Source organism: Octopus bimaculoides, chromosome 24 (assembly GCF_046866305.1).
Source record: "Octopus bimaculoides isolate indiv1 chromosome 24, ASM4686630v1, whole genome shotgun sequence".
Classification (NCBI taxonomy): domain Eukaryota; kingdom Metazoa; phylum Mollusca; class Cephalopoda; order Octopoda; family Octopodidae; genus Octopus; species Octopus bimaculoides.
In genome coordinates, this window is record NC_142951.1 from 1,232,821 (window position 1) to 1,259,540 (window position 26,720).

A 26,720-nucleotide genomic window follows, 5' to 3' on the forward strand; every position below is an offset into this window, starting at 1 on the left:
GTTCAGTCCTACCTTGAGTCTTCTACTATAGCCCTGGGCAGACCAAGCCCTTGTGAGTGGATTTGGTAGGCAGAAACTGAAAGAAGCCTGACGTGTTTGTGTGAGTTCATGCTTCCCTCATCTTCGTTTGCATTTGCTTGCTGGTTGTAAACAATGACTTCGTTGACTGTCATTTGTTTCCAGTTCTCCATGTAAACATGTCTGGGCTGTTTGTTGTTCAATACACTTGGAAGTTATTCCCTCACTGGGTAACATGGGTGGGTTGATGATAGAAACGCATCTGACTGTAGAAGACTCTATCCCAACACACTCGTTTGACCCATTGCAAATATGGGAAAATATGTTAAAACAATGAGGATGACAATAGCTTCAGGCTGAGGGTCAGATATGAACCATACAAGCATTTGCTCAACCATTATCCTACTTCTACCCATTCATTATAGCATGTACTTATTAAAAAATAACATGTGGTTTACAAAATTCTTTATCTCTGTGTTAGAATTTTTTGTTTTCCTTTTGTATTATTTGAAACTGTGAAATGTATTGTGTCTTAAGTTTACCAATGTGTTTTTTTTTTTTTTTTTTTTTTTTTGTACAGAATAAAAACCAAATGGCACCCCCCAATGTACTTCCACCAAAGCGAACTTGTACAGAAACTGAATTAGGAGATATCAAGAAAACTGTTGATAAAAAACCACCAATAACTTGTGACGAAAAAAATGTGAAAAGTAGCCAAAACATGTTGCGAGTAAGTTGATCTTTGGTTTTATTTGCTGCACATTGATGAGCATTATTTGTTAATCGAAAGGGTCGGTGACATGCTAGCAATTGCTAACAGCTGAAGAAACTGAAACAATGTAGAATGAATTAAGTTCCCTGTCCAGTAATAGATGGGTTAGTAAATTGATTTGGCAGCAAATTGAAAAGCTGGGCAGGGAGGTTTTTGAAGAATTCAGAGGAAAGGAAAATTCCAGCTGAGAGATTCGATATAAAGAGAGGCAGAATGTAATAAGAAAATCTTTCTCTCTATGTGGAAATTTTTGGGGTTTAAGAGATTATAGGCTTGAAAACAAGGAAATGAGAAAGTGCCAGGACCAGCAGGATGAAAATACATTACATGAAAAACAAATAAAGGTGTTTGGCATTGCGAAGAGTTTCCAATCATGTAAAATCTTTCTTGACAAACTTCATCCGATCCATGCCAGTACTGAAAAATGGAAGTAAAAATTAGTGGTGATGCCATGCATGTGTTTGTGTCTCCTCTTTCTCACACACAAACACACACACACACACACACACGTGTGACTCTTGTAGTGTTGTAGCAATGATCAGAAGGATAGAGAAGATAGCCCCGGTGTTTAAATTCATTCCAAATAGATAAGAATCAGTGAATCAATACCCGTGACAGTTCAGTGAACTTTATATTCCTGCCTCGGTTATTTTTCAATTCATTAAATACTAGTTGATTATGAAAATTCCTTTGTTTTATCATGATGCCATTCTTGTGCTCATTTTTTTGTTTTTCTTCTATTTCCAGAAACTGCAGTATATGGCTTCTCTAGATTTAGTTACACCCGAAACATTAAAAGGTTGGTTTTCATTTTCAAGCCTCAGTAAGTTTTCTCAAGTATTTTAAACCACAATTTATCACCTCTGCATATTGTTTATATATTTTCAAATGCCCCTCCCCCATTAGTTATTATATGTAATATAAAACTGGGAAAACAAAAACAAAAACTGATGAATTACATGCATATTAATAATAATAATAATAATAATAAATCTTTCAACGTAATTGAACTAATGATTTTAAATAACCTTTCTGTTAATATTTTTTATGGTAAAAAAAAAAAAGAAAATTTTTAAAAAATGAATGAAAGAAAATTTTGAAATTTGCAAATCTTTTGAATTTTAAAATAAAAGCAAATTATTATTATTTTTAGATCATTTCTGAAATTTATGTTGAAATTTCTGAACTTTCGGCTGTGTAAAATTATAAACAATGGCTATTTTAACAAAGTTCACGCTTTTATTTGAAGTTAATAAGACATATAAATTGAAAGACATTTATCATTTTGCATCAAGTTTGTTAGGAATGATTTGTTGTTGATTTTTCTCTCAATCCAATTAAACTTTGAATGTGAATTGCTTCAATCTAAAACAACCCAACAACTTTTTTCTAGGCAAAATGGAAGAAAAATACAATAATGAAATCTGTAGGAAACGTGCAATGGAGAGACTAATGATAGACGGGACCCTTAGAGACCCTTGGCACAAAGGAATGATGGGAGGTGGACGAGGTTAGTGGAAGAAATAGTACCTATTGTCGAGCTTGTGAATAATTAGTGTAGTGGTTGGAGTGTGCCAGGCTTAATTAATTTGTCAGTTAATTAGTTCTCTCTAACATGAAACAGCTTGATGCAAAATAGCAAGAAACATTTCTTTAAAACTTTCTGATAGTTTCAAATTAAATCTTTCACATTGCCCTTCCAATAAATATGGTTGTTGTCATTTCAATTTGGTTTTTGTGTGTGGTTTTTTGTTTTGTGATTTTGTTTTGCCGTTATGAAATTAAAAAAAAAAAGCCTTTGTGAAGATAAATTTTAGGACGAATACACATTTTCTGTTTATTTCTCAAAATTAATTCCACACCACTTAACTTTTTAACTTGTTTGAGTTGCTTAAGTTCTCATTTCATAAGAAAAAGCATTTAGAGCACAGCGCAATATTAAGTATTAATAGTTGTTAGGTCATTTTATTTCCATTATAGTTTTGTTGTTGTTTGTTGTCTGTGAAGAACTCAGTTTGATTTTGTGTTTCAATCTTTCCCCAGAGTTGCAGAGTAAAAGGTCTGAGCGGAAAAGACGAAGTACAGCCAACCCACAATTTAGTTACAGCTTAGAAAGTGATGTAAGTTCACATTTTATTTCTGCCTCTCTGACTTTAGTAAACAGAGACCCTAACACAGCCCCACCCCCAACTCTGTTGCCTTTCTGCTGTATCCCTCCCTTGTCTTTCCTCCCTCAGTTATACGGGCCATTCTAGGTCCTTAGCCCAGTACACCCTGTAAAATGTTTGGCACTAAGAAGGGCATTGAGTCATGGAGATCATGCCAAAGTAGACAGTGGAGTATGATGCAGTCCCTTGACTCTGCAGATCCTGTCAAATTGCCCAACCCATACCAGCCTAGAAGCTGGACATTAAATGATGATGATGATGATAGTTTGTAAAGAATAAGCAGTACACAGTATTGAATATGAAGTATTGACAAACAAGACACTGTACTGGACTGTTGTTAAGGATGGGTGTTGGTTTATAGAGGACAAGACTGAATTATAGATACTGTGTTAAGGGCAATTGGACACTGGTGTGAATTGAAAGGTGATTGCTCCTTTATAAGCAACATCTGTAAGGTGTGGGATGAGGAGACTGGCTGAGTTGATAGAGTGTGGGATGATTGCCAGGTAGTATCCCTCTCACTCTATGCTCTGAGTTCAAATAACACTGAGTTTGACTTACCTTTTGTCAATAAATAAGGTACCTGTTCTGCATTGGAGTCAATTCTCTCTTTTTTTTTTTTTTTTCCACCTGGAAGAAACCAGCTGTGTTCAAACCTGGAGATTGATGGTTTCTATCAGGTCTGAAAATGCTGAAGCTAAACTGAGTGTCTTAATGGCACACCTCTGACTCCACCAGGTGCAAATTATTGTAAACAATATTTAAGGGATTGTAGATGGTTATTGACTGAAACAACCAAGTTAAAACCATTTTTTTCTCCAAAGTAGCATACTGAAATACTTCAGTACAACTAAAACCATATTTAGCATAGAATAAAATTAACCCTCCCCCTGTGCTAATTAAAGTTTTGCTGGTGATGTAACATGCTAATCATATGCAAATCAGTTCTTACAACCTCTTTCTATTGGCCAATAAAAATAAAATGTATGTACGACATCATATGAAATATGGAGAATTTCACTAAGCACCCATCTCTCAAAAATTAGTAAACTCAGTTCCGGTGTCTCAAATGCACAGATTAAGTGTTCTTGGTTCCTTTAGAGTAAGGCCTAAATAATTCCTGTGTCTCCTGCATACTGACACGGAATTGACCAGAAATTCCCACAATTTTTCTCTGTTATTTTATGCTATCTTTACAACATTTGATCCTTAGATACATTTTGATTTGTTTCTTGTTCCTTTTCTTCTCTTGTAGAGAAAACGAATGAACTATTTGGTCGGATCAAACATTACGACTGGAACAAAACGACCTCGAGGTACGGTGATTATTGTTATTATTGGTGTTGTGTTTGTGAAGGTGCATGGCCTAGTGGTGAGGGTGTTGTACTCAGGATCATAAAATCGTGGTTTCAATCCCTGAATCGGACAATCTGTTGTGTTCTTAAGCAAAATACTTCAGCTGTGGATGTGTTCCAGCAATAGCTGGGATGTTGGTCCAGCAATGAACTGAGTGGGGTAGTCTTGTAATCTCAGCCACTTATGCACCATGATAACTGGGTATGAGTGCTGGGGCTCACATTCTGAGTTCAAATCCACTAGAGTCAAGGGTCTATTTCTGCCTTTTCTCCCTCAAGGGTACCAGTAATTATACTGAGACATTTATACCAATTTGTGATATCAAAAATAATTAACTTTGTACTTAAAATGTTTTGTGTGGGGCAATTCAAAGTTCTGCAAGCAAAGAATAAAAAAGAGTGGAAACTTATTTTCTGCGATGAGTCACTATAACGTAAATGGAGAACACAACTGTGCAATGAGCAATGACCCGTACTCAGGCCAAATAGTCCATGTGTTGTTTTTAAGAGTTTTGTTGCCATGGTAATGTTATGCAGGTTTAAACTCAAGTTCCCATAGGTCAATACACCTGAGAAACGTTTTATAATTTTGTTTTATTGTGGTTAAAGACAGTAAAGGTTTGTCGTTTTAAATATTTACAGGTCGCCCACCAAAACATGGCACATCTCCAACCAACAGTCGTCCAGGTACTCCAGATAGTTCTGACAGTAACGCTAGTATCAAGAATGGTATTGTAAATGGGTCGTCTGATGTAAGTATTGCGACAGTTTCTCAATCACGGTTTTAACTTATTTGAAATCATATCTCTACATAGTGTTATGGATGAAGTACGTCACTCTATTTGATTTAGAATTATTTTCCATTTGAGTGATATATCTCAATGGACTTGGGACAGTTGTTTTTTGAGACAGCTTTTGTCATCTCAGTTTTGACAAAACCAAAACATGGCGTTTGCAGTTGATTGCTTCATCATCATCATCATCATCATTTAACGTCCATGTTCCATGCTAGCATGGGTGGTACAGTACCACAAGAGCCGACCAGGCAGAAGCCTGCACCAGACTTCTGTGGCTGTTTTGGCAGGATTTTTACAGCTAGATGCCCTTCCTAACACCAACCACTCAGCAGAGTGGACTTAGTGCTTTTTATGTGGCACCTGCACTGACAGGGTCACCAAGTACTTGTAAGACAAAAAAACTTTTAAGAGGGGAGGAGGCATAGGGAGAGGTGATGATGAAAAGGTTATAGTGAGACAGATACAGGTGTCTTGCTGAAGAGGAAGTAGAAGGTTACCTGGCCAGAGAGAGAAAGATCAGGAACGAAAACAAACAGGTGTGCTGCTGCAAAGAAAATACACAGCAGCCCAACCTGAGGGAAGTGCAGGAGAAGGAGAGAGAGAGAGAGAGAGAGAGAGTGGGAGACCAGGGTTTTAGAATATTTCATGTAACTAATTTTGGTGGTTGAAAAGTAAAATTATAAACATTACATATGACCTAACTATGCTGTAAAAACTCCCTATGTTTTGTTTATGGTGTGTGTGTGTGTGTATGTGCTCATGTGCAACTCCAGAATCTGTTTGCTGCACAACTAAAAAAAACTCGATGCAATGTTTTTTGCATTGTTTAATATTCTGAATTGCTGAACTAATTTTGCCTTTTGTTGCTCTGACTCAATAAAGCAACTATAGGAGAGTTAATTAAATTAAGTATGGCCTGTTCTAAAAATTGCTATTTCAATCAAAGCTATTAATTAGCATAAAGTTGGCAGAACACAGTGCAGCACTGAACCGAATTCCTTGCAGTAATTGGTTCCATCCAGTTACCTCCCTCTGCGTTCTGTGTTCACATTCTGCCAGGGTCAGCATGGCTTTGTATCCCTTTAGGGTACTAAAATAAGTACCAGTTGTTTGCTGGGGTGAAAGTAACACTCTATACATAGTTAAAGGAAGTTAATACTGTATATATAAAAAAAAAATTTTTTTTAAACTTTCAAATTAAATTGAAAAAAAAGAAATTGATATTTCAGAATAAATCCAACACATTTTAATGCCTGAAACTACGAATGTATTGACATTGTTCTCTAATTGAAATCTCATTTTATGTTTTAACAACAGGATATACATGATGGTCTTTGCTTTGTGTGCCAAAAAGCTGGCCGATTATTGATCTGTGATGGCTGTGGTATGGCATATCACCCTACTTGTTTAGAACCTCCTGTTGCTACTTTTCCTAATGGTCCTTGGAGGTGTTACAAATGTCAGGTATAAATTGGTTTTTGTTCTTTGTTTTTATATATATATATATATATATACACATATATACATCAAATATTGATGATAATTTCTCTGGTTTTAGTGTCCAAAGATAAAAAAAAAGTGCTGGATTAGCAAAAGCACACAAATCCGTGGACGGATCTCCAACTTTGACAATGAGGATTCAGCTGTTTGGATCAACTGAATTTTTGGCTCATTATCTTTGTCTTGATTTTAAATGATCACTCCTCAAGTAATCATATATTTGTGGAAAATTATCTTTGGATATTATCTTCATTAAAATTTCTTATTTGCCACTTTTTTAGCTTTAAACAGTTTGATTAACATTAACCACAGAGTTTATGTCAGCACTTCATTGCTGCAGAGGTAATTTTCTAGTTGCTCCCTGGATAGAATATGCTACAGTTTCACTTTTGATGTATGTGTGCCATCAAATCCCTTCATATTATGTAAAAATATGTCTAATTACAGAATGAAAAGAACTCAACAGGTGGGTCAGTGACGTTGGATATAGTACACAATTATATCATCAATAAAACTGGTGAGTATTGATTTCTATCTTCTGGTATTTATTGGGGGGAGGGGGGAGAGTTTTATGATAAGGATGAGCTTATTGCATACAGGGCTCAGCTGCATTGTAACACATCAGAAAAGGTTAAAAGAGGGCCAACAGATTAGTCAAGTAAAGAAGGACTACAATGAAAGCTAGAAATACAAGTAGAGTACACAAAATGAAACACAGAAAGATAGAAAAGTGAATTAAAAGAGTCACAGGCTGCTGAATGTATTGAAGACCAAAATTGTGTTGTCTAGTGAACTGCTGCTTGTTGCAGTGTCGGACTGCTCATGAAAGGGTCTGTGAATAATATCCCATCAACAACACTATTTTCTACAGCTGGATCCCCTCCGTGTCACCACCCTTCACCTGTTTTCATCTGAGGTAATATCCCCTCCCCCCTGCCCAGACATGTTTCCATAGAACATTGCAAATGAACAACACTGCTTGGATGACAGTGGCACACTCACTCCCATCTATCACATAATGCCAAGACAAGGAACCACAGGCACACACACACACACACGCACACACACACACGCACACACACGCACACACACACACAGAGGCGTCTTTCATTTCCCATCTACCGAATCCATTCAGATGACTTTGGTCATTTGAGGGGCTATAATAGAAGACCCTTACCTAAGGTACCCCACAGTGGGACTGAACCTGAAACCTTGTGGCTGGAGAGCAAACTTCTTAACTATCCTGGTCTGTGGATACACTGTCTTTCGCGAAACCAGTCCATGGTACAAAAATGGTTGTGGGGCTGCTGATACAGAATATCAGAAAACTCATCCAGATGTAGTGTAGAGTCTGCTTGAAAGGGCTTGTCACTTCCAACAATTTACCTTGATACGTGCCCCTTAACATGTTGGGTTGTTGGTTAGTTGCGCTTGCAAGATAGCCTCTCTGTGGTCACCTAACCTCCTAGGAATAGCAGCTAAATCTGATATTATAGTGGTACTCAGCTGTAAAAAGAATGACGGAAAATCTGAGGGGAAGCAGTCATGCTTGACTTGAGAAAAAGTAGGCTTCATTCATATAGAGCTACTTCAACAATGGATTGAAACCTGTGACGGTCTCAGCTCCCCTGTATTTTTACCTTTGAAATTTGAAATATCTTTTCATTGTACATTTTTTGTGCAGATTAATTTCTGTGGTGTAAAAATCGGGGAGTTTTTTTTGTTTTAATTTGATATTTTTAATTTTTATATTTTTAACAGCCAAAGATGAAGAAAGAAAAAAACTACAAAGAAGAAATACAGAATTAAACAATGAACGAATACAGTTAGAAACAAATACGAAACAACTTTCTCAATCATTATATGTATGTATTTTATGTATAACTTAGCAGTATTTTTCTAATTAGAAACCAGAAGATACAGACTCGTACACACGTGTGTTTGTGTGTGTGTTCTGGCATCCATTAATTCTGCTCCGTCGAGTACATTTCTTCTAGATTAAAACCGCCAGCAACTCTTTATTATCTCCCCTGATAAGCACATGGGATTAACCCTGGAATGGTATTTATTTCATCGCCTCTTTCAGGGCTTGAACTCTGAATGTAGAGGAACATAACTAAATATTCTAGCCATACGCTTCTTTCCGTCTCCAGCCTTTAATTAATAATCATATCAGGACATTGCACAGAAGTTAGAAATTCTGCTGCAATAATAGTAGCAACAACAGGAAAATACCAGATGAAACCAGTTAATACTGGATTCTAAGATGTTTGCCAGTAACACAAGATATTTTATGGATATCTCGCTGCCTTTTTCCAAGGGACAGCAGTGCCAAATAGGGAATCCCTGGTTATGTTACAGTGCTGCCCTTAATTCTGATTGCATGCTGCATGTGTTCATTGGTGTGCAACACCATTGAATTCGGGTCAGACAACAAAAGTCATCATCATTTAACGTCCATTTTCCCATGCCTGCATGGGTTAGATGGAATTTGTTGAGTCAGATTTTCTGGAGATGGATGCCCTTCCTAACGCCAACCAAGAGTGTAGTGGGTGCCTTTTACGTGCTACTGGTGCAGGATCCAGTCAGGCAGACCTGGCATTGACCTAAGTTCAGCTGATGCTTTTTACGTGCCACCGGAACAAGAGCTAGTCAGGGGGCACTTGGTTTTCCTTGACTCAATGGGACTTGTCAAGCATATCATATCACCCAATGCATCAAGGGTACTTTTAAATGGGCCAGACATGCAACACTGGCATCGGACATGGCTACGATCTTACTTTAGTTGCCGGGTCTTCTCAATCACAGCATATCTCCAAAGGTCTCGGTCTCCTGTCATTGCCTCTGTGAAGCCCAATGTTCGATGGTCATGCTTCACCACCTCATCCCAGGGTGTGGCACTTCCTCACATAGTTGTCCTCATCCATACATAACACATGACCACACCAGCGCAGTCGTCTCTCTAGCAAACCACCAGGGTGCTCACACTCTGTCATGTATGCACACTGACATTACACATCCAGCAGATCACACTAGCTTTATTTCTTTCAAGCTTACGCATGTCCTTAGCAGTCATGGCCCATGTTTCACTGCCGTTCCATGTTAAATTCATAATCGATTTGTTATTAGAATATTTGGCAATTAAGTAGCTGTCTTACTTTTTCTTTTTAACTAGCAATTATTTCCCTTATGAAATACAGTTTATTTTATTGTGTGTATTTTATTATTTGCTTGGTATATTACATTCTGTCTAATTGCCTTTCCTTCCTCTCTTCTTTTTCTTTTTCCTTTCTAGCAATGTATTCAACAGAAACAAGAATTAATGAACACAAACAAAAAAGTACAGCAGTCTGCAGACAATATAAATAACTTCCTCCAAATATTCCAGTCTTGACTGCTACTCCCTTGTAAATAATGAACTTCCAAAGACATTGTACATACTTTCAACTCACAAAGTAGTTCTCTTTTGAGAAGGAGGACTTCACTCAACAGCCTACAATCTTAGCAGCTCAACGGTCCATTCTTCTCTTGTCAACTTTTTTTGACTACAACAGATTTCTGCTGTTGTTTTGAACGGTCTTTAATCATCTTAAGGATGATTATCATGTTGCATGATCACGACCCTATTTGCGTGCTGCTGTTGTTCAGGGGAACAGTAACGTTGAAAGTAACCTTTTTTTTTTGTTTTGTTTTTGTTGTTTTTTGTTGTTTTTTTTTATTTTATTATATATATTTTTTTTTAAAAAGAAAATGAGATAGAGAGTGGGGATAATAATAATAATAATAATTCATTATTTCAGGCAGGTCTTCAGGGGCTAGAGAAGTATCCAGTAGGCTTTTATTATTATTATTTTTTTTTTAAAGGCATTCATCAACAAAATGATTTAAATACAGCTTCAATTTTTTTTTTTTAATTAAAGAGAAAATGTTGGAAAAGAAAAAGAAAGTTTTAAAAAGAGCCAACTGACCGGTTTTTAAAAAAAAGTTTCTCTCAGCGCAAGTAAAAAAAATATCATAACTAGTAGAATATAATTGACGGCTGTATTTGTTAAAACACACAGACACACACATAATTTGTTTACAGAATTCTGGGGGTTGGGTAGCTGTTACTGTCCCTTATCAATCTACCCTGGAAAATTTGGCTGATTTAAACATTATTCCATTATTTTATTCTACCACTTTTCCTTGTCTGCTTCTGATTGTCTCTGAAAACAGACACGTATTTCACACATGAAGCCAAAACTACTTTTCTCCCTTTCATTCTTTCTCTCTCCCTCCCTCCCACCCTCTCTCTCTCTCTCTCTCTCTCTCTCTCTCTGAGAGCCACCAAAAAATAAGTTTTTAAATGTTTTACTTCTTTATCTCCTTTTAAAATCTCTTGTAAAGCTTTCTTATATGCATGTGTGTGAATGTGGTTTTTTTAAAACAATTTTTTTTCATTTTTAAGCTCTTAACCCTATTTGCATCCATTCATCCATTCCTCGTTCCTTATTTCACCGGTTACTTTTTACTCTTTAAACACATCAGTGCTAGTAACTATCATTACTAAAAGTAGTAGTAGTAATAATAATAATACTAATAATAATAATAATAATCAGCTGACAACTTAGTTAAACTTAATACCTTTTTTTTTTTATTGTTGCAGTCAGTTGGCTTCAGTTTTCTTACTCTTCATCTTCGCAATACATCTTGGTTAGCTCTTCTCATCAAAACAATTCCATACTTCATCCTCCACCCCCACCCTACCACCCTTTTTTTTTTTATCAGCAGACAAAAGGATGATTTTGGCATCTCCAATGTGATAGATATGAAGCAAAGAGCCAAATTAATTCTACATCTAGAACAAAGTAGTAGCAGTAATAATAATAATAATAATAATAATAATAATAAAGTATTTGATTTTTCTCCCCTCTACACATTAATTATCTGAAATACTTTCTAAGTTCAGTTCCTGATGAAGAAAAGAAAAAAAAGAAACCAAAACTAATTGTTGAAACATTGAATCGGGTTGTTTTGTGAAGACCCAGAATTTTTTTTTTTTTTTTTTAATATATAATGGAACACCTTCAGTTGCCTAAACTCAAGAACAGTCTGTTGCCATGATATAAATTCCTTATTTGTAAATCCATTTGCTAAAAGCAATAACTGATGGTCAACTGTTTTTGCTATTTAAAGAAGAAAAAGCAACAAGCAAAGTGTTTCATGTCTGTGATAATGTAATCTTTTGGGAATGAACTAGACCCCCCCACATCCCTTTCTCTCTCTCTCTCTCTCTCTCTCTCTCTTTCTATACATATATATATATATAGAGAGAGAGAGAGAGCGAGAGACGGTAGAACTTTTCTGTTAGAATTTTCCAGTGAAATATTCTCTCCTTTTGCATTGACTACATTTTCCCAAAATGATGAAGAAAAAAAAAGAGGAAAAGATAATGGTTCTTTTATTCTTTTAATGTTGTATAAATTTTAACTTGTTAAACTTATTTCTAGGAAAGTTGATTTCAACTTTGGTATTCCTATTCATATCTTCCATTAAAAGTACTGAGTCGGGTGGTGAGTTCTCAGAAATGGTAAGACTACTGGACAGAATGCCAAAATGCCATTTAGTATTTAGCCTTTTCAGTTTTGCCTCTTTCTTTGTTCTCAACACAGTTGTCTTTGCCTCGTGTCTCATTCTCGTGATTAATGACTTAACACCAATGCCACATGTCCCTTCGCTATACAATGCAACATGTCCCTTCTGTCCCTCAGAGGTGAAAATATTTCTTCATTTTTACCTCTCTCTCTCCTACATACATACGTAGAAATACTTCAGCTAATAATGGCACGTCTTCAATGTTTGTCCAAATACGTCACAAATTGTAGCTTTTATCAATATATGGTCAATTATCTTAGAGAAATGCATTTTGTTTGCATAACTAAATTGATGAGTGCGTGTGTGTATTTCTGTAAGCTAGAGTAATACAAATAAATGATGCACATTTTTAACGACCTTATTGTATCCAGTGCTCAGGTGCAGTACAGCTTATCAGAAAAAGTAGCCAAAACAGTATATAAAATATGCACTGAAAATGAACAATGAATAGGTTTTTAAAAAGGGGCTGAGAAGCATCAGGTGTGTTGTTGACAAACTTCAGGAAGCATGGAAGTTTGGGAAAATGTGGTGTCCCAACTGGTAGTCTTTGTTTTTTCCCATGCTTTTGTATGTACACACATGCATACGAGTGTGTGTGTCTTATGGTACTAAGAGTACTCTCCCTTATTCCTCAGTTGCGACAAAACTGAAATGCAAACTAAATTTATATCAGTGATGTGCGTAAGTAGTTAATGAAATAACGTAATAAGACAAAGTGTGTAAAGCAAAAATAGAAAAGGGAAAGTTTGTGTATGTATATATAGGTATATCATTTATAGATATAGGTAAAAATGAAGATAGGACAATACCAATACAAAATAGACAATTAGATAGATTACTAAATATATGCACAGGTGGTCAAACTTCATACGTTATATATTACATATTAAAATGCGCTAGGGGATGTAACTCAAATGAAATGAACTTAGACAATTAAACTAAAGTATGTACTTGCTGTAATTTTGAATTCCCTGAGTTTTCTGTTTACTGAGAGAACTGGAATTTAAACCTGGTGGCAATTGGTAGAAACTCATAAAGAGAAGAGGGGACATGTAATGTAAATACTCGTAGATGTGTATAGGAATATGTGTGTGTGTGTGTTTGCAAACATTATCCTCATCATCATTTTATGTCCATTTTCCATTGTTGATGTGGATTAAGTGTGTCGTTTTAGTTGAGTCATTTCATATTCGAAGTTACTGCTTTGCTAGATGTGACAAAGGCCCACATTTTACTCAGTTTCGGAATGGTTTCTGTGGCTGGATGCCCTTCCTAACACCTTCTACATTACAGAACATCTATACATGTATGTAGGTGTATGTATGAAAGAAAGCTCATTGGGGGACTCACTTTGATATAATCATCTTAGTTTGTTGGGTTTTTTTTTTTCTTTCTTATCATCTTAAAATGTTACACATGCATGTGTGTATATATATATATATATATACACATACATGTGTGTTATAACTTTGTTTTCTTAGCTTAGATATTTTTATTCCAGACATCCAACACCATTCTCTGGTGATTTTTCTTCTTTTTCTCTCTCTAATATCCTCGTTGGCTTTAGTTTATCTTTTGCCATTTTTGTTGGTTTCCAACACTATCGATGTTACTGTTTGTGCAAAACTGCTATATTACTAGGATAAATTATCCCATTCCTGGGTTTTTGTTGTGTTTTTAATATATATTTTCATTCTATTTGATGGTTTGTGGCCCTCTATATACAAGGATTTAGAATTTAAACTTTTCAATTCATCTTCCTGTAAAACTATTTTTAATTAGATTCTTAAATACATTTCAAAACAAATTACTTTACAAACTTGTCTTTGTGGAGTTGGATTATCTGTAGATATATTTGCAGATTTTCATCTTTGAAATTGAATTAAAAGTATTTGGTAAAAAGTTTCACCTTGTAAATAAGCATTAGATAATTGTTTAAGTGCTGTAGAAATTAGCAATTACTGTACATTTGGACTCTAATGTTTCTGGATTTTTATTATCATCATTATTATTATTATTATTATTATTATTATTATTACTTTGAAGGCAATGAGCTGGCAGAATTGTTAGAGTGTCAGGAAAAATACTTTGCGGTATTAGTATTGGCTCTTTACGTTTTGAGTTCAAATTCCTGTCAAGGTCATGCTTGCCTTTCATCCTTTTGGGGTTGGTAAAATAAAGAACCATTTGAACAGTAGGGTAGATGTAAATTGACTTACTTCCTTCCCTGAAATTCCTGGCCTTGTGCCAAAATTTGAAATCATTATTATTATTTTTATTTTTAATGGGGGAAGAACCTTTTTTTTTTCTTCGTGAAAGTCAACATTTAGTCCATTTTAATAATTTCCATCCACCTTTAAATACCCACCCCAACCACATCCACATACAAAACATCAAAATATTGTTCATATTTCAAATTTTCTATGTACAATCTTTTTTTTTTTTCCTTTTTACATTTCTTTAATTATATTTAAAAAAAACTTTTATATATATATATATATAGATATAGATATATATGTATAAATATCTAAAAAAAAAAAGAATTTTTTAACCAGAATTCTATAAAAATCAAATCAAAATCTGAATATTAACGAGAAGAAAATTTCTAGATTAACTTAATAATGAGTGTTAGGTATTTTTGGATACAAGTGTCAAGTCACTGAAATGGAGAAATATTATAAATTCATGTCTTTTAGATCTTTATATATTTTTCAGTCCCTTGTTTCTTTCTTTCTCCCTCTCTCCCCCCCTCTCTCTCTCTCTCTCTCTGTTAATTTAAAACTTTTTTCCTTCCAAACTATTAAACGTATTTTTATGACGTGGTGCTATATCAAATTGGGTAGCATGAAAATACTGGTTGTAATAAAATAAAATAATTAAAATGAACAGAAATTGTACAACAGTGATGTGTGATTATGAAACAAGGCTTGCCCTAATTGTAGCAGATTTTATTTACTTTTCTTTTTATAGAAAACTAAGGAAAAAAAATGACCTTGAAAACTTGTTTTCTTTTTTGCAAATGTTTCCTATAAAATTCTTCCTGCTTTTCCAAATATCACTTGCGTGATCACAATATTTAATCTCCACATGTTCCAAATCTTCCTTAAAATTAATTCCTTCCCATTTTCTTTTCATATTTTTAATATTATATTTTTAACCATTTATTACATACATACACACTCACACACACACATGTATAGGTAAGTGTTTGCATATATATACAAGTATATATGTAAGCCTTCATACAGCTATACCCCTATACAAAGAGATCTCTTCAAACCCTGCCTAGAATTCTCATAGATGTCACTTTTTAGAGGATTTTACTTATTATTCTCTTCACTTCAATTTCTCCTTTATAAATTGTTTTTCCATCTTTTTTTCTTTTCTCAAACCATAAAAACGATAAACTATCAATATGGATTTATACAAAGAAACGAACTGTAAGACAATTTCTTTGAATAGCCATCTTGTTTTCATTTGTGCTGTTTCCATTTTCTTTTTCTTCCTTTCTTTTTTTTTTTTTAGCCAGTGATGGTCAATTTGGTCCATAATGTGTGTGTGTGTGTCTGTGTATGTATGTGTGTCAGTCTGCTTGATGCTGTACAGCTACCAAATTGTTATTAATGCCCCCCCCCCCCCTCACCCCACTCCACCCCCCACTTGCTGTCCTGAGAAGTAGCTGCAGTCCCAGCAACAGACAAGGATGGTTTTAATCAAATAAAAAAGAATCAATAAACTCTTTAATTAACAATGAAGACAATTTTCTGAGCATACCCAGTGCCTTCTCCCTTTGTTTCCATTTTCTGGGTTGTCTTTAAGAAAAGAAAAAATTAATAATAAAAAATGTAAAATAAATGTCAGCTCAGTACAAAAAACCCCTTAAAGGTTGTGGATAGCATTCTTATGCTAAAGATTTGGCAACTGGCCATGAATTAATTTTACTGCTAGACAAATACTCCCTCTCTCTTTCCCCCTCTGTCTTTCTCTCTCTCTCTTTCCTCCTCCCACCATCACCACCATCATTTGTATTAGTCTGTATTTTGAGAGAGGTTCACCTTATATCATAAGGCAGTTTGATGATCATTGTAAGTGCTTTTTCTTCTTTTTTCTCTCTCTTGTAACTAATAACTTTACGTACATATAGCCACATACATACACACATACATACATACATATATATATATATATATATATATATATATATATATATATATATATATATATATATATGTATGTATATATATACACACACACACACACACACACACACAGACATATATGCATACATGCACATATGTACTCGTGTGTGCGTACACACACAGTATTTGTTCCTTGCAGCAAGGAAATTCCATGTAATTCACTTTGAAGTTTTTATGAAATATTTTTTAAGAAAAGAAGAAAAAAAATCAAAAAGGAAAGGAAAAGAGATTTAAAGACCAAAATAAATATTGGTCGATATATATATACCAAAAAAAAAAAGAAAAGGAAAATGTAGACAAGGAAAATAATGACATCAAATTGTTCGCTTCTCTTTCTTGCTCTGCTCCTCCTCTTGTGTCTTATAATCCTGTTTTAGTGAAACTAATGGGAATTCTTTAGCTATGCAGGCACGGTCAGACAAGGTGTTTGAAAGAATGACAACCTAAAGACTTCGGGGGTCACAAAACTTCTTCACCACATGTTTACTATCAAGGCAGCTCATTAAGTTTATATTGGCAGGTAAGCTTGCTACCACGTCACCAACTGTTGTTACATATGTGTATGCTACTGGTCAGTTGTCAAGTCCTTACATTGGGACTGTTACTGGTGAACCGCTAAACACTTTGGTTTTCATGCAGAATGTGTAATGCAAGTTGAGTTTAGTGGAGTTGATCGGTCTTCTAGTCAAAAGGAGGAGCTGAATCCAGTGGTATGTACCAGCACTTGGCATTTTGGTAGTAATGATGCTGATTACAGCAGACCGACTCTCCAATGGATTGGACATTCAGAGTTAGATGTCTCGATAACAGTGGCACATTTGAGACCTCTGATCCTTTGGCTAATAGCAGTGAAACACATGGTGTGTGTGTGTGTGTGTGTGAATACACTCGGGGTTAACCAATGCCTTCTGAGACAGAGATTTTATTATGATTACAACAGTGGAAACATGTCATTTATACATGTGGTTTGTGTGTGTATGTGTGTATATATATATATATATTTATATATATCGGTGTGTGAGTGTGTTGCCTTAAGATATATACTCATTGGTGATAAATCCATGAATCAAGCAAAAATATCCTGTGGATTTTTTTTTTTTCCAGCCGAGTTACACAGACACCCACACCTCCACTTCAACTCCCCTGTCATACTGGGGCCATTGGAAATGCAGTGAGCCTGGGGTTGGCCTGTTTTGGAAGCCTACAACCACCAACCTAAGTTATTTACTCTTCACAAATGCATGACAAATTCTTTTAAGATGTCCTCCATAAGTGTTATCCATATAATTTCCTTAATCAACCTTATTTATTATTATTATTATTATTATTATTATTAAGGTGGTGAGCTGGCAGAATTGTTAGCACACCGGACGAAATGTTTTACAGCATTTTGTCCATCTTCAGATTCTGCTTTGGTCAACTTTGCCTTTTATCCTTTAAGCATTGATAAAATGTGTACCAGTTGCATACTGAGGTCGATATAACTGACTTAGCCCCTTCCACAAAATTTCAGGTCTTGTGCCTATAGTAGAAAGGATTATTATTATTATTATTATTATTATCATTAATCTGATTCTATATAAGCTGCCATCTGGTTAAATTTTTTAAAGAATCTTTCTTCAAAACAATCATTGTCTTCTCCAGCAATTTTTCTTTTCTTCTTTTCTCATTCATCAGTGTCCCTTTATGGTTTTTTTTGCTGTTGCCAAATATGGTGTGTTTGTGTGTGCTTGTGGATTATTATTATTATTATTATTATTATTATTATTATTATTATTATTTTAATCTTGCTTTGTAAATTAAATATTTACAAATTATGGTGGGGTGGGGTGTTTTTTTTTTTTTTTCCTACTGTTTCCTTCTTTTCAATTTCTTGAATTATCTTTGGAAAATTCTCTTCTGTATCTTTGAAAATATGGCTCAATAAGATTTTTTTTCTGCATCCTTTTTTTTTAATCTTTCCTCTTGAACTCTAGTTGGATAGGGCAGCACCAAGCTACATCACATTGTTTTTTGTTGTTGTTTTATCAACAAAACAAAATTATTTTTAAAAATTTTTCATCATAATCCACCACATTCTTAGATGGGACAATCATAAACTATATATTTACCATATCAAACTCTTCCTTAAATAATTCCTCCACAGTTTGCATAAATTAAGCCATTGGCTCTTAGGAACCATCTTTTACCATCATACCATGTGGATTTTTTTCTCTTTTTTTTTTCTTTATAAATTAAGAAAATAGTTTTTTGTTTTTCAAGACTACATTCCAAACATGTTGATTATTATTTTTTTAATGATCTCATTTCAATCTTAATTATAACACACACACAGAAATTTTATAGATGAATTCCAGTCCATTTGCTTTAGCCAGTCTTGTTTTGTCACCTCACAATCTGGTTCTTCCAAGCTAAAACACCACATAAATATATATTACAGCTTTTGCTCCTTTCCTCCCCAACTCATTCACCTGTATGTTTACATACCTGCTGAGTATATTTTGCTTTGCTCAATACTAAATTTTTTTTTTTTTTTCATTTGTAATACTAAACAATTTTCTAAAGCATCTTCCAATTCTGCTGTTTTAAATCTTTTTTTTTCTTTTCTTTTTACTTTTTTTTTTTCATTTAATTCATGAACTTTCTTCCATCGTTTTACTACAGTTTAGCTTTTAAAAAAAAAAAAAACATTTTACTGGCCATTTTCTCGCTGAGCTAAAGTAGACCTACCAGTCTTCCATTTTCCTATTTCACCAAAACCAGAACCTAACACAGGAATTGAGATATTAACTTATTCTAACCAAATTTAATCTTATAGTCCTCATTTTTTTTCTCTCTCTCTCTTTTCATTAATTAGATGGAATGTCAATTAACTTGCAGTTAATTAAAACCGTACGCCAAAACATCTTTCTATACGCACAGTTTTTGTTCCAAACTTATCTTGGATGATGATGACGATAATAATAATAATAATAATACTATGCTATACTCTCCCATAATCATCTGACTTTACATATTGGTGCTTCTAATCTATTGTGCCAAGAGGAAAAATCAGCTCCAATCTATCTGAAGCTGTTCATTTTTTTTCTTCCCCACTTTTTTTCTTTTTTCTTTTTCGAGGTGACAAAGCATTATTTTTTTTTTTTTTTTTATCTCTTACTTTAGCATGCACATCTTTCATTTTAATCCTGTAGCTATGTAGTGTTGCATATTCTGCTAGTAGATTTCTTTTCTTTTTTTTAAACCATTCTAGTGTTTTTTTTTTAGAGTCTTGTATTGCTCAACTTCTGAGAGTGCCAGTCCAAAACAGACCTGCACTTGTGGTGCTTACCTGTTTGCTGTCACTGATTCTCTTGCTACCGACAATCACATTCCTACCTATTTGGCAATTCCATATTAAATAACATTAATGGTGGCGAGTTGGCAGAAATAGAACACTGAATTGGGTCTTCATTTCTTTGTACTCTTTTTTCTTTTCTTTTTCAAACTCAAATCCTGCTGAGGTCTACCTTGCCTTTTATCCCACCAATTTTAATGAGAATTAAGTACCAGTCATATTCATGGATTCAATAACAATCGACTAGTGCAACCCTGGCTAAAAATTGACCAAGTCTCAGATCAGTTAAAATCACAATAACTATAAACAACACGAGTCCCTGATCTTCTAAGAAAGTGGAGGGGTAAAAAAAAAGAGAGAAAAACAAAAAAATATTGCTTCAGTTTATTTATCATTTTGTTAATATTCTTTTTTTCTTTTATTGTTATCTCCTTCTCCCATATAAAAAAATAGTGTCCAAATATTTTGTGTGCATTATTTTATTAATTTTGGATGTGCCCCCCCCCTTCTTCCCCATTCACCATTAATTATAATATTGTGACTGACTCCACAATGGCTGTGAGTGTGGCGTGGGCATGAGCAACTGTTTATCATACAGTCACCATCTGATTAGCTCAGACTTTTCATTGAGACCATTGGCATTTTTCAAAGAATTACAGTGCCTGCATCTTCTTCACTATTTTTCTATTGATATATTTTAACCCCTGAAAATGAAGTCGTATATTATGTGTATATAAATGCGTGTGTGTATGTGTATGTGTGTGTGTAGACATATATATATTTGCATACACCCACGTGTATATGTGTGTGTGTGTCTGTGTATGTATACATATATATATATGTATATATATACATACATGAATGTGCATGTGTGTGTGTGTATGCATATATATGAGATATATTCACACATACAGGTAAAAATCTATAATATATATACACACACACACACACACAAATTGTGTTTGTTTGTATATGCATGAAGTACACACAGACAGACATCTGTGTATTGAGTCATATCCTTCCATTCTTGACTCTCTCTCATAATTCCTCAATTGTTTCTTCTCTTCCTGGTATCAATGATCCCATCCTCTGGTTAAACTTACTGAGCTGCTGCTGCTGCCTGACATCTAAACTCTGATGAATTGAGCTCATTCTTTCTTTCTTTCTTCCTTCCTTCCTTCCTTCCTTCCTTCTCTTCCCCTGCCACCTGTCGGTCCAGAAGCTGACTGGACACAAAAATGATATTGTGTGATTGAAAATAAAAACAAAACAAACTCTGCTTACTACATTGTATTGTATTTATTTTTTATTTATATTGATTCTTCCTTTTATGGCTGTTTATTTTCATCAATTCCGGTGGATAGGTAGATACATTTTGCCCCCCCCCCCCTCCTCCTCATCTATCCTTTGTTCTTTTTTTTTTTTCTCTTTTTATTTGATTGGAAGCTTTGAAAATAACTGCCTTTGAAAAATATATATATATGTGTATTTATGTATTCATATGTGTAGATATATGTATATATAAATATGTGAATGTGTGTGAGTGTTTATTTTCATATATATATATATGTATATATATATAAACACTCACACATGTATATACATTACATATGTGTGCATTTGTGCACATGTGTATATTTGGAGAAAAATACTGACTCCATCTATCCATAGATGATGTTAACATTCTAGCTGCCATAAGGAAGATTTTTTCTTCCTTTCACTGCAAAGAGAAAAATGAATAAAATATAAGTTGATGTTAATGAATTGTTCTCTCTCTCTCTCCTCTTCCTCCTCCTTTTCAGACACACTTCACATATTCTGTTTTTACTTACCTCGTAATTTCTTGTGCAATGACACAGTACTACATAAAACTGTAGCAGTCAACCAGTCCTGAAATATGCGATATCACATAAATTCTACTAACCTTGCTTACATTCATTTTGAAGTAAGGGCCATAACTCTAATTTATTTCTCTTCTGTGAAAAAAAAACAATTTCCAAGACTGGTCTGATGTTTTTCGCTTTTTTGATCTGGAAAATTTTCAACAGAATGTTAAAATTTAAAGCAAAAAGAATGGAAATTTTATTTTGAAATTCCTGTGTGTCAAGAATGAGACAACACAGCAGGTACCATTAATGAACTAACGTTTTATTTTTGGCTTCGACACAGTGTTGCCAGATTTTAAAGATTTCCTTATGGCATAGTCAGAGGAGAGCACGCAAGGCCTCTGAAAAGAATATGAGAAAGATGGAAGAAACTAGAATTTATTGAGTACAATGCATCTGATGGACTTCTGATTTCACATATAAGGCATGAGTCAATCAGAGGTTATGGTAGAAGATACTTGCCCAAGGTATGACTCAGTGGGATCAAATCCAAAACTAAATGATTGCAAATGAAACTTGTTTCTTCTATAGTCATAAATGGCCCCCACATCTATACAAAGTAACTTGTTTTCTGACAAACAGGCCAACAGCAGAGTCTCTATGTTGTACTTTTGTTAAAATTAGCATCCAAATCTCTCTTGTCACACCCTATTGTTTTAAAAAGGGGGAGATACATTGAATAATGTACTCTTGGATGTATTTTACCTGAAAAACTAGAGGGGATGGTCGTGGCTGGCCTGGGACTAAGATTCAACAGCTGTTGTAGAGCCACCACATATGTGATGTCAGATGTAGTGTTGACTGATACACTGAACACTTGTGAATAGATTCCAGAAGGTTTTATCTGGCAGTGATAAAGTAGCTGGGTGGCGTTGAGAAGTTTCTTTCCCAGTCACATGGTTTCAAGTTCAATCCCATTGTGCAGCACCTTGACAAAAGCTTTGTGAGTAGATCTGGTAGACAGAAACTGAAAGAAGCACATAGTATGTGAGAGTGTGTGTGTGTATATATATATATGTGTGTGTGTGTGTGTTCATGTCCCTGTCATATAAGCAGTGTTATTTATTTTCAACTTTTCATGAAAACTTGTCTGGCCAGAGGGAAATATAACCTTGCTTGGAAACAAAAAGGGCCGTATAACTGAGTTTCGGATGCCGGGGTGGGAACCCCCGCCAACATCTCTTCAGTTATCCAGCCATTGAAAATTCCTTTGTTTAACGGTCATTTTTCACAGGAATTTTCAATGGCCAGATAACTGAAGAGATGTTGGCGGGGGTTCCCACCCCGGCATCTGAAACTCGGAGTTTTATCATGGTTACCGAATAAGTGTCACATATTTTTACATATATATATATATATATATATATATATATATTGGAACCTGGTTCGCCAGTCCTCAGTCAAATCGTCCAACCCATGCTAGCATGGATAGCAGACGTTAAACGATGATGATGATACACACATGAATATGATGGGGCTTCATTCGGTTTCCATTTCTGTCTTCCAAAGATACTTGCCGAAGGTGCCATGCAGTAGGACTGAACCTGAAACCACATTTCTGCAGCAAACATCTTAACCTCCAAGCCAAACGCTATGCTTTGCAGTTTAAACAAAAAGCAGATCATAAATAAAACCTTGATTACAGACAACCAGGCATTCAATGGCAAAAATCCATAACAGATGCTGTGTCCTGATTGTTTCATTGCTATCAAAACATTGACAAAGAAGGAGTTCTTACTTCCTCATTGATCAGATAACTCTTAACTCTCTTGTAATCATACTTATAGGGTTTATCTTTTGAATCTAAACGACATTTCCTGATCCACTATGATTTCACAATCATGACATTTCAAACATTGTAATCTAAATTACTTGGGGCACGTTTCCCTGAGTGGATATGAAAGGTCTTTAGCAAGCCTTTGAGGAATGGTTGTTGTTTGGCCCCAAGATAGACTTGCCTGAGGACACTGCAGTCTTGAATCTCTTCTCTTTTCTGAAGATTTCAGAGATATTTGGCTGCTATTTCTAACTGGTCAAGCAACTATGTGGTGAGATTTTCTTGTAAGCAGAAGTGTTTGTTTACAAGTTATTGCAAAATGAGAGAAGACAAGGGGAAAATATGTTTTGTTTTTATGTCCATTTTTACCATTCTAGCATGGAATGGATTATTGATGCCTTGGTCTACAGCCAGAGGCCCTTGTTGTCACTAATTCTTACCTGTTTTCAAGGAAGGGCTCTTACATTTGACATTTCTTCAAAGGCCTGAAGCAAGAGGAGAATAGATGAAACTACCAACCTCGCCCATCACTCAGAGTGAGTGACTTCTCAAGGAGTGCAAATGGAAACAAACGTAGATTCACATCTGCATGTACACACACACATGCATGCAAACATACACATATGTACGATGGGCTTCTTTCAGTTTCCACCTAACAAATTCATTCACAAGGCATTGGTTGACCCCAAGGACACTTGCTCAAGTTGCCACACTGTAGACTGAACTCAAAACCACATGGTTGGGAAGAGGACCTGTTAGCAGCCAGCCATACCTGCTGGTTCATATTTCAGCCATGGCTATAGTAGAAGACACTTGCCCGAAGTTCCACACAGTGGGACTGAACCTGCAACTATGTGACCGGGAAGCAAACTTCTTACCACACAGCCACGCCTGCCCCATACATCTGTACTCCATCCGTTTTAGATTGCATTGTAAATAAATACAGAAGTTCGTTTAGAAAACCTTTCACTTCAACCTCAGATGTTGGCTGGCTCTGTGCGGTCTGCAAGGGCACACTTTACGTTGGAGCATCGGATGTACTATTTAAAGATCTGTCGATACGTGGTATTTCGTTATACAAACACAGTATACTATACAGTATATTAAATGTTTTAAAAAGTCAATCCTACGTTCTACTGCATTATAAAATGCCTTTTACATTATTCTGTTAAGGTTATTTCTACAGATTATTCTATTAGAAATTATAGCCAGCACTGATTTTTGCTACATCGTTTCGTATCGAGACGTCAGGTGTAAATAAACAATGAGATCAAAGACAAAGGTGAGTAATTTTTACCCAGTTTTTGTCTTCGATATCTCATTGTTTGTTTCTATCTGAAGTCTCGATACGAAACGATGTAGCAAAAATCAGCGCTGGCTATAATTTCCATAGAACAATCTGTAGAAATAACCTTAACAGAATATTAAACGAAAACCGAATAAACTCTTGCCACCACCGTTCGTAAGTGTTCTTGTTGCATTCAAGATAACACAAACCCTGAGAGAGAAAGCTTTCAGCCCACCAACTATTTTATCTCATTTAACAACACTGACGGGTCATCGGGTCGACCCTCCACTTAACCATAACGCGGCAACACCTCACTTTCCTCTGTTGATTTGACTGCCACCACCACTACTACGACGACGACTACTACAGCTGCTGTTGCTGCTTCCTCTGTCACCACTACCGCTCTGTGTGTGTAAACTTGGCTATGAGGTGCAAGTCTCGCAGTATGGTCGATAAGTTCGTTTCCGACCCACATGGCTTCAGGTTCAGTCCCGTTGCATGGCACCTTAAGCATGGATCTTCTACTGTGACCCCCAGGTTGGCCAAAGACATGTGAGTGAATTTGGTGGGTGGAAACTGAAAGAAGCCCATTATTCATACACACACATATGTATATATATATATAGATATACATGTGTGTGTATGTGTATATTATGTATGTATAAAAAAAAATGAGAAACAGAAAATAGAATTTACAACACTTTATTCAGAAGCACTCCAATTGTTTTGACTCCTCATACACCTGTACTCTACGGGTAAGATGCTGTACAATCAATTCTGTCTCTCACTTTTTTTTAATATAAACTATGGACATAAAAGAATTCTTGAAGTCCAGTAGCATATACCTCAATTCTGTTGTTGACATCAGGTAGCCAAATACTGTGAATGAACTTTAAACAGCATACTACAAAGAGTATGCCTAAATATAAAATTAATACTCTGTGTGTGTTATTCAATAACAGTCTGACATAGCTCCATGCATTTAAAAGTTTCCTAGGCTCATTCTACGAGTTTGTCAGGCATTTGGAGAGCAAGTAACAGGAAATGAGACAAATTAAAGTTGGCTTCTGTATGTTGATTGGTTGACTGAGATCATGTGGTGTCATTGGTTTGGAAGCAGTATCAGTTCTTATTCTTTGTTCTCAGGTCTATGTGGTTGGACAAGATGCTGGCAGGCAGCTGTGACCACTTTGCTTGAAGGCTCTGGTATTGCTTATTTGGTGGCAGATATTGAAATGATGATGATGATATATATCACAAAAAAAGCAACATAAAAATCTCCTGCACAATTTAAATAGCCATATATATATATATATATATATGAATATAAATTTAAATTAAATAGAAAATGGAGAGATCTTGATCAACAACAATTGACTACCATCGGTTATTATTTTTTGATACAAAACTTTATCTCCTCTAACAGCCGTTTCTGCTTCCATATTTTATAACACATCCAATCTGGAAAATGGAGCTTCATCAGAGTGAAGAAAAGTACATAAAAGAAAAGAAAAGAAGAGCCTCGAGAGGAGGAATGAAGGCTTAATATTATCTGAGTCATACCATTTTGCAGTGTAACGCTTCAGGCTGTTGAGTAAATGACTAAACTAGAAAATTAATTGGTGGGTTGATCTTTCTTTAGGGGTAACAGGGTGTATAAATAATAAAAAGTAAAATAAGTACTTTAGTATAATGGGATACACCAATAGATGTAGAAAAAGGGGGAGTGATAGTGCCATAATGTTTAGAAGTAATCATAACAGTTCTTAAGAGTACGTGAATAATACTAATTAATATTTATCCAAATAACATGCCCATAAGTTAATTACATTTATTTACTTACTGATATATTGTAAAGACCCCAGGATTTATTTTTTGTGTAAAGCCTTGTACTTATTTTATTATTCACTTTTTGCCAAACTGCTAAGCTTCGGGGATGTAAACACACTAACACCGGTTGTCACGTAGTGGTGCGGGACAAACACAAAA

The 26,720-nt window shown here is 35.1% G+C and overlaps 1 protein-coding gene and 1 long non-coding RNA gene across 4 annotated transcripts in view; one reads left to right on the forward strand and one right to left on the reverse strand.

Moving 5' to 3' along the window:
• Positions 1-10,556, forward strand: part of LOC106876048 (PHD finger protein 21B) — a 49,309-nt gene extending 38,753 nt beyond the window's left edge. The window contains exons 6-15 of one of the 3 annotated variants that reach the window (XM_014924441.3): positions 599-748; positions 1,538-1,589; positions 2,184-2,300; positions 2,834-2,910; positions 4,214-4,274; positions 4,956-5,065; positions 6,428-6,574; positions 7,058-7,127; positions 8,372-8,475; positions 9,906-10,556. In XM_014924441.3, coding sequence (XP_014779927.1) covers positions 599-748; positions 1,538-1,589; positions 2,184-2,300; positions 2,834-2,910; positions 4,214-4,274; positions 4,956-5,065; positions 6,428-6,574; positions 7,058-7,127; positions 8,372-8,475; positions 9,906-10,004 — 987 coding nt within the window. In that variant the 3' untranslated portion in view covers positions 10,005-10,556. Of the gene's footprint in view, positions 1-598; positions 749-1,537; positions 1,614-2,183; positions 2,301-2,833; positions 2,911-4,213; positions 4,275-4,955; positions 5,066-6,427; positions 6,575-7,057; positions 7,128-8,371; positions 8,476-9,905 lie in introns of all 3 variants that reach the window. The other 2 variants (XM_014924442.3, XM_052976781.2) reach the window with 2 other exon arrangements.
• A 7,623-nt stretch (positions 10,557-18,179) lies between these two features.
• LOC149131165 (uncharacterized) lies at positions 18,180-22,820 on the reverse strand. The gene is made up of 2 exons (XR_016238203.1): positions 21,613-22,820; positions 18,180-21,500 (listed from the first exon to the last, which is right to left on the reverse strand). It is a non-coding gene; the product is annotated as an uncharacterized LOC149131165 (long non-coding RNA).
• Between the last annotated feature and the right edge of the window lie 3,900 nt (positions 22,821-26,720).